The 9,119-nt window shown below is 38.0% G+C and overlaps 1 protein-coding gene across 1 annotated transcript; it reads right to left on the bottom strand.

Annotated features, from left to right (window-relative positions):
- Positions 1–3,691: 3,691 nt before the first annotated feature.
- Positions 3,692–7,775, bottom strand: LOC145482114 (equistatin-like). The gene is made up of 5 exons (XM_081460715.1): positions 7,705–7,775; positions 5,923–6,010; positions 5,124–5,199; positions 4,154–4,367; positions 3,692–4,069 (listed from the first exon to the last, which is right to left on the bottom strand). Coding segments are annotated over exons 2-5 (372 nt in total). The 5' UTR covers positions 6,004–6,010; positions 7,705–7,775; the 3' UTR covers positions 3,692–4,068.
- Positions 7,776–9,119: the final 1,344 nt, after the last annotated feature.

Below are 9,119 nucleotides of genomic sequence, written 5' to 3'. Positions count from 1 at the left end.
CTTAATTGTCATCCATTTCTTAATGGTAATAACCAATTTCAACTAACAATGGATTGATTGATTGAAAGAAACTGAAAAATGACAACTTATCTTCCACCAAGACATCTAATTATTTGTATTCACAGATTCTGACGTTACGATGACATCTAATTGAGCTGTAAGCTTGACTGTTAGTCGTCCAATGCTTAATCATTAGATGTTCCTTGTCGAAAAAAAGAACGCCTTATCATAGGTTATGCTACATGAAACAAAAAGGTATCACTAACTGGTTACATAGAGTGATTAAATGACCTAACCGGCCAGTTAAATAACTACTACACAATCAGATCCATATTACATCCATATTACATAGATCTAATTACATTTGAGGATGTTATATGGCAGCGCGGAGATACGAAATTTCTCTTTAAGTGTTGAAAAGTATGAGTGAGCGCAGCGAACAAGTGAAATACTTTTCAACACTATAAGTAGCTCAGTGGATAGAGCGCCCGCCCGCTGTTCGGAGGTTATGAGTTGGACTCCTGTCGAGGATTCGGATTTTTTCTTTGTCCCACGCTCGTGTCGTGTTGATCAATTTACTTTTCACATTTCATTACCAAGCTTAAAATTCACCATCTTTATTCACTTATCACTATAGAAAAGAAATGTCATATCTCCAAGCGGCCATGTAATGTTCTATGTATTATATAAATACGGGAGCCATAATCGGGGACGTCTCCGTCCCCGATTATGGCTCCTAATAAATATCAATGGAATACCAAACCATTTCACATGTAAGCACAGCAACGGTGATCTTTTCACTTGAAGATATCATGTTTTGGGGCGAAAGTTCACCGGTTATTTCAATGGTGTTTCTATTCCCTTGTAAGTTTTGGCTATTTTTGACTTGTTAGATGTTGCTACACGGGTTAAATAAAATCACCCTTAAATAAATAATAACTTTCCACATTAGAGTTGTTTTGTACTTAGGAGCACGCACAAGGGCACGAAATTGACCTTTCCAGTACAATGGTGATCATCGTTTCTTTCCAAATAATCAATCCGGTAATAGCAAGGTATCGATCGTCCCATTAAGAAATTTAACTTTTTGTAATTAAATCGGTGCAAATGGTCTCGGAAAGTCAAATTAAAATCTTTAGTTAGAAATATTTCTCATCATATTTTTAGCGGAAAAAGTCACTCTGTTTCGAGTTTCTGCGATTGCAATCCAAAATTCACTGACTTTAACACCCGCTTAAATTAGATTCTAGGACAGCACTGTATAGGGGAATGTTTAAGATGTGAAGTCGTTATTAACATATGCGGTAACCTGGCTGAATTTTCCCGCGAAAGTTCTATCTTAAACGTTATGTTACATGGTCAAACGAAGTGGTCAATTTTCTTTTGCTGTCTGACATAGCAGCAAAATGCCATTAGGAAAAAAAACAAACAAACTGAAAAACAAACGCAACAGACCGCCTGTAGGTAATGATCGAATCCTTTTCTAAATGAATTTTGAGTATTTAGCAAACAACTTGTTTACAATCGCTAATTACCGTTTCGTAACGAATTCAATTTGCTACGAAACGATCAAAGACAGGAATTCACCATATGGATCTTGTTTAAATGTTTCTTCTTGGATTTAAAAACATCGACTATTTTTTCGGATCACAAGAATTGCCAATTAGTGCGAGTGGACTTGGGTCTGTTAAAATAATTCTTTCTTCCAATATTAACGTGCTAATGAGATAGGATACTTCTTCAGTCCTTGCTTGTTTTGTTCGAAAAAACTCGACGTCAGCGGTCAGCGATTCACCCCGAGTTAATTTTTCCGTGGTGGTGTTTGTCTGGTGCCGTAAAAGATGAAAAAATACAGGTTATGCCGCACAACTTTGCCGTTATCCGACCCACGAAGGGTCAGTCAAAAAAGACAAAAGAAAGCAGACGTGTTAACGCTTCTATGTCAGGATTGTCAGAATTCTCTTTCGTTCAACTCGACGCAGGTTAGTATACTCTTTCCCCAGTATCATTATTACTAATCGAGAACTATAGCAAAAGTAACGAAGTGAAGATTTTGATAATCCCTCGTACAATTACGCCCCGTCCACACTACGCCGGAGGAAATTGAAAACGCAGCGTTATTTCCACGATTAAACCTACATGTGTACCGTCCACACTAATCCGTTCCGAAAACGAAGCTGTTTGTAAACGCTCTCCAAACCGGAGGAATTTGAAAACGCCTACTTTTCGTTTTCACGTGGACGGAAACCATTTCAAAAACGAGCTTCACGAAAACAATGGCGTCACGATAATCGTGTGATTTCGTTTTCCTCAAACACAAATCCAAAATGGCCGGTTATTGTTGCGTTTTCCAATTTCTCCGGCGTATTGTGGACGGAAAACATTTAATACGATTTCAAGGTGAAACCTCCGTTTCCAAATTTCTCCGGTGTAGTACATGGACTTAATTGATGCCATATGTAACACAACAGAAGTGCAAAAAATGCATTTTTAATATGCTCTCTCTTCTCCTGTATTTACCACGCAGACTTCCTAGCTATATTTCATGTTGATTCTATCACTGATGGACAAACTTCCATAACCAAGTCAAAACTGGCCTTACATCTGGATATCGTAGACAGCTTTAGTGCCACTACCTAGTGATAACCTACGCTTAATACCAGCGACGAGCATGTAACCATGACTACACTCCAGCAAACTTCTTTTGCTTTCGTGATGAAAATCAACCCTACCCGATAGCCTTGCTATCGCTGATTTGTCTTTTGAGAGGAAACAATAAATTATCTCTTACTGCGATATACTGTACAATCTCTTTTTAACAACAAGACCCCATTGTTCATGGATTAAAAGATCTAAAAGCTAACCCAGCTTTGATAAATCAGATGTGGCGAAGTTATTCTGTTCTTATGTACGTAAGACAATTGTCTTAACTGCATTCTTCCTTTCAACAGACTCCAGTATGTGTGGATCCTTATTCATTGAACTACTCGGAGAAGTACTGGAAAGACCCCGAGAAATTCGACCCAGATCGCTTCGCCAACGGAGCCCGACCGACGCCTGGGTCGCTCTTCCGTTTCGGAATGGGGCCAAGAAAATGTCTCGGTTACCGATACGCTCTGGCTATCACTCGTGTGGTTGTTGCGTCAGTTTTGCAGAGGTACACACTTCAGCTGGCCCACCCTGATGCTAAAGCTCGAGTAAAGACTAAAGGGATGAGCTTTTTCACGCCTTATCTTTGTCCAGAAATTGTATTTAACGAAAGACAAAAGAATATTGCTTGAGAATGACTTATCTTTGCAATCTGCAGGTAAAAATATCTGGTCCTGTTTTACTCTCCGTCGGATTGAAATCAGTAGGTATATTCCAAAATGTAGATTCATAACCATAGGTGTGGTTATAAAAATTATTAACTACATTTTGATGAGTTAATGTTACAAAAAAAAGGAAAGAAAATGGTTGCAATTTTTTTCTTGAAATACTCTGGGCTGTTCCTAATAGTTGAGAAAGTTTTAATGAGTTTTCAAGTACTTCTGTAAACCAGGCTAGGCTGTGTAAACACGCTGACTAATTTGATTGTAAGCTAAGAGAAGTGTAATAAAGTTAACTCACTTGCTCAAAGTATGTTTTCGATGCTTGCTGCATTTTTCAAAAGTACCATTAAGGCCTTTATCATGCTCGCTCCTTGTCGCTTGTTAGGATGAATTGTAAACTGGTCTATTTACGCTATTAATAGCACGAGAGATTGCCTCAGGTCGAATCTGTGTGGCGTCTGTATATATGAACTACTGACATAAAATTATGGTCTGGGTGACGTATATAAACCTGTAAATAACGCGAGCCCTGATTGGTTGCGTAGCAGTGCGACGTAAGGCTATGTTAACGCGGTTACATAGTACACATAAAAACAGAGAGCATTTGACTTTTGCAGTTTATTTCAATTTCATGCAGCCTCACTAAGTTCGTTATGTAACGTTACATTAAACTAAGAACTAACAGAAAATCATTTTTAGTGGCTGTTTCTTCTGGCTTCTCAGGCTGCCTTTCCACAACGATCTTTAGGCCTCTCAGTCTACAATAAAAATTATAACAAGCAATTAAAAATAAATGGAGAGAAAGACAGACAGACAGACAGACAGACAGACAGACAGACTACCAATTCACGCATGGTGGCTTTCCATGTCCTGGTGGAGTCATTGTTCCAGGGATTACGTTTCCGTCCTGATCCACACACCAGCAGTACCCAGTGGATCCATTACACTGCACCGGCACAAAACTACCATCTGCGGTGCATTGTGGGATGTAGTTTCCTATACGGTGTTGTTGTTGAGCCTTTTTACGCTCTTTTTCACATTCGGTCGGCGGTCTAGCTGCGGAGAACAAAAATAGGGAGCAAATGTTTGCAATATATTTTTACGAAATATTAGGTGATATGAATTACACACTGTAATTATAATCATTTTCACCCCAAGCTCCATAATATTTTGCAGTGATCTTATTCCTAAATGCTTCGTTGATATGATCATTCCAAGATATCAAAGCGTGAGAAATTCTGATTCTCGGTTTCTTCAAATCATTGTTGTTACTTGGTTTGCGGTAGCACCTAAACACATTTCTATCACAAACATTTTACGTTGGGCCTTTGTTTGTAGCATCAAAGAATCAAGGAAACACTTCTGGCAAAGTAAGATATTGCACTGAACAAATTCTTCAGGTAAACCTGACTCGCTAACAAAGTTAAGTTAAGAAAATATGAAGTCACCTTCATTGTGCACGTCTTTGTTTAAAAAGAAAATGGAACACCACTTAATGAAAGATGATTAGATATCTGCACATCGCTCTTCCTGGATATAAATACTGTTTTGCAATGTAAGAACTTTAGTCTACAAGTAATTACCTTAACTTTGTTGATTTCGATTATTTTGTGTGTGCCTTTGTTTGTTTGTTTGCTTGTGTCCCTGACCTAAACATGTAAAAAATATCTTTTCTTTTAAATGGCTGCCTGGCATTTTTAACCCTTACGTTATTTCGGGTAGCCAGCACCCCTATCATGTTTGTTTTTACTCTAGCAAAACATTGTAATTTTTAATTCTGGGGTGAAATATAAGATTTTTTTAAGTCTTTACCATCCCGTGGAATCATTGCATCCCAATGGCCGTCCATACTTGCCCGCTTAATATGGTGAAATGAGGATGACTTTGTCTGCAAAAATTGAAACAATACAGTATAGTTAAAGTCAAAATGACATTCTAGATGCTACTGAGGCTTTGCTATGGAGGAAACTAATCATAGCTAAATTAAATTGCCAGAATCTTTTCTTATCGAAAATAAATGTTCAAAATCCTGCGTCAAATAACTGAAGAAACTTTACGGATGATGGAATAACGCCTGATTTGACTATCATTTGCTTAATCTGACCACCCACTACAATTCGTAATTTGCTTCGCACTGATAAAATTCACGTGTAAGAAAGAGGAGTAACCAGGATTGCAAGTCATCAGTACAAGCGTTCTCTAGTTAACTTCCAATCTTAAGGCTTTTAAGGTCTTGAGACCCACTGAAATGTCGCTCAGACGTCATTGGTAGATTCTACGATATAAGATTCTCAGTAAAATATAATATCGATCATTTATCGTTTGCCAGAACCAAATTGGTATATATTCAGAGCATCACTAGTTTGAGCTAGCGACCCATCAAGGGAACTGACACAGTCTGCCCGTAGATTCCTAATTACTGAACACCCGATAGTAGGAACAACTTATTTTTTTCTCTCGCAGTGGAATTCAAAACGAAATAAAAGACATTTTTCCATTGGAAAGCCAAGGGTAACACACGGCCAGTTGTTTGGTCATATTTACGTAACTCTGTTTGTTCTTGTCGCGGCTAAAAACTCAACAAACACTAATGCCATTGTTTCATTTTTACCTCGACAAGGCCTTGTGCATCTTTGAAAACAACGAAGGATGTGAATCCGCAAAAGATCAACAAAATGGCGAGGCTCCTCATAGTTGGTCTGAAAAGAATAAGACAAGTTTATTCAGAATTAAAACCACCGCTCAGAAGTGTAGGGCATGCACTTGACAAAGCTGACGATAAGTGCAGTTTGATACAAGTAACGGAGGATCCTTTGGGGCAACTTCCGGTAAAATTGGCTACCAACAACCGAAGTCAAGATGGCTGTCAACAGTTTCCAGCACTTTTCCAACAGTTATATTTTGACGGATTAAATCTAACATTATTTATCAAGTGATGCTACAATACTGTTATCACCCAAACTCTGCACCATCGGTGAATCTATAATGATAATTTTTATTGCATAATAAGTTACCATAGCAACAGTAAAACCCGTGAGAATCATCCTTATTTTAGAAAAATTCTGTGGGAGGGGTTTAGAGCCATGCTAAATGTTTAAAAATATATCCTTTTGAAATTATATTTCCAAATCACGTAAACTTTCGATCTTCTAATGGTTTCTCTCCAGGTATGTTTCAGAAGTAGGGGCATTTGAACAAAACAGCAACCTCTTGGTAAAATGATTATTGGTTATCTTTTTGTAGACCCGTTAAGTTATTATATCGAATAATTTGCCGACCCTGTTGAGTTTGCGCCTGCCACAAGAAAAATATTCAAGATAAAAAAATCCCCGACACCCTTTTGTTTTTCGATGCTTAAGGAATGTTTTGGCCAAATTTCTACCAACTCTACATAGCCTTTTAATTCATTTAAAGAGATGGGACTCGAGCGAAAAACTATTGCGAGTTGTCACCGTTTGAAATGCCACCAGCCAATGGAATCATGGCACCGGCCCCTAGCGTACACAGCGAGCGAAATGATTTTCGCGGGAATTCCAAGGCAATAATAGTGTAACAGTCACGTTCTCCTTGTTGAGCTTCAGCGTGCGTTTATAGAGAGGTCGTTACCGCTCTGTTGGGGAAAACCAAGAGAAATAAGAGGGGTAAAGTACAGGTACGAGTACACATGATCCCTTGTCGCTGTTGGTCAAAGTTTTTTTTCTTGTCTAGGAGAAATTCCGATTTTGTCTTCTTCTTAGGTCCTGGCTTCGATTTTTTTGCTGTCCAAGGACTTTTCTCTTCCTTTCTTTGGCACGTTTTATGACCTCAATAAGGAGTGATAGGTAGCATGGAAGAACGAATTAATTCGAGAACACAACTGCGAAATAGCGTGTAAACAAAAAAAAAAAAAATACGGCTAATGAGGCCCTTGTAATAAAAGCTACCAGTGGAAGACGTTTCGCGCAAAAAGTCGACGCGCTATGAGGATTATGACACCCAACTGTTTTATTACTTTTATTAAAGAAAACTTTTTGCTAAATAACTTGCGCGTGTTTTAAGATTTTACTTTCATTTTCCGGGAAATGTTAGATTTTATAGCAACTTTTTTGTTTTGCTCAAAAAGTAAAATTCGGCAAAAGTAGCACTCTAAAGGTATTGTGTAACTTTAACATAGAAACGTTTTTCACAGAATGGTTTTTGGATGTTGTAAGTCCCATCTAGACATTTGACTAAATATTTCAAGCCTGGAGACCTTGTTGTTTTACGAAACCAGGCCAATACGAAACGATAGGGCAGGACTTAGAAAAAAGAAACTCTCTTTTCCATTTGCCTGGGGTCCGTACATGGAATCACAAGCAAATCATGGTAATACTTAGCTGCTAACAATGTAAAATCTGCTAACACTAACACTTACTGTGCTGGGTCTTCTCTCGGGATATCGTCCTTTGAAATCAGTCTTCCGCGATAAGGGAAACCTTCCTTACAGGTTAATTGGAAAAGAAAATATGATTGAAGCTCATGTCACAACTGCTATCTGTATAGCCTGGAAACAGCGCATGCCCAACTATATTTGTCTGGGGTAGGCTTCTAAGTGTTTACTTAAAGAAAAATTTTCGCCGAATGACAAAAACTGGAAATTCGTCATAATAATAGAAATTTTTAAAAAAGTAAGACTAACCAGAAAGAATGTTCCGAGTAACAAACGTTTCTTCATATCCAAAGTCAAGTTTAAAGTTAACAGTTGCGCGCAAAAATTACGATCAAAGACCACGGTTTTAAACAAAAGACGACAAGAGGCTACCTAGTGGGATCGGCTAGACAAGTTTGTTATGTGTTGCTATGGGAATTGTCCCTTATGTTCAGAAATTCTGTTGATTGGACTTGCGACAGCAAATGATATCTTAATTGTCGTCCATTACTTAATGGTAATAACCAATTTAAACTAACAATGGATTGATTGATTGGAATAAATTGAAAAATAATTACCCATCTCCCAGCAAGATATTTTATTTTTTTTATTTGCTGATTCTGACGTTAGGAAGACATAAAACTGCTGGGACTTGATTGCATCTGTAAAGCTTGGAAACAGCGCATGCCCAGCTACATTTGTATATGGCAGGCCTCTGAGTAATTACGTAGTGAAAATTTTTCGCCGAGCGAGAAGAACTGGAAATTCGTCAGAATAAGAGAAATTTAAGAAACGTAAGACCAAAAAGAACGAGTGTCCCGACCAACAAACAGCTTCACATCCCCAAAGCCATGTTTAAGGCTGATGTCGAGCACATGATTACGATCAAAGACCACGATTTTAAACAAAGGAGGACAAAAGGCTACACCTCTTGGGGTCGGCTAGGCAATTGCAAGTTTGTCGTGTGTTCGTGTGTTGCCAAAGGAATCATCCTTTATGTTCAGTAATTCCCTTGATCGGACGTGAAATATCTTAATTGTCATCCATTTCTTAATGGTAATAACCAATTTCAACTAACAATGGATTGATTGATTGAAAGAAACTGAAAAATGACAACTTATCTTCCACCAAGACATCTAATTATTTGTATTCACAGATTCTGACGTTACGATGACATCTAATTGAGCTGTAAGCTTGACTGTTAGTCGTCCAATGCTTAATCATTAGATGTTCCTTGTCGAAAAAAAGAACGCCTTATCATAGGTTATGCTACATGAAACAAAAAGGTATCACTAACTGGTTACATAGAGTGATTAAATGACCTAACCGGCCAGTTAAATAACTACTACACAATCAGATCCATATTACATCCATATTACATAGATCTAATTACATTTGAGGATGTTATATGGCAGCGCGGA

This window comes from Orbicella franksi, chromosome 3 (genome assembly GCF_964199315.1).
Source record: "Orbicella franksi chromosome 3, jaOrbFran1.1, whole genome shotgun sequence".
Lineage (NCBI taxonomy): Eukaryota > Metazoa > Cnidaria > Anthozoa > Scleractinia > Merulinidae > Orbicella > Orbicella franksi.
This window is presented reverse-complemented; position numbering and strand designations above follow the sequence as displayed.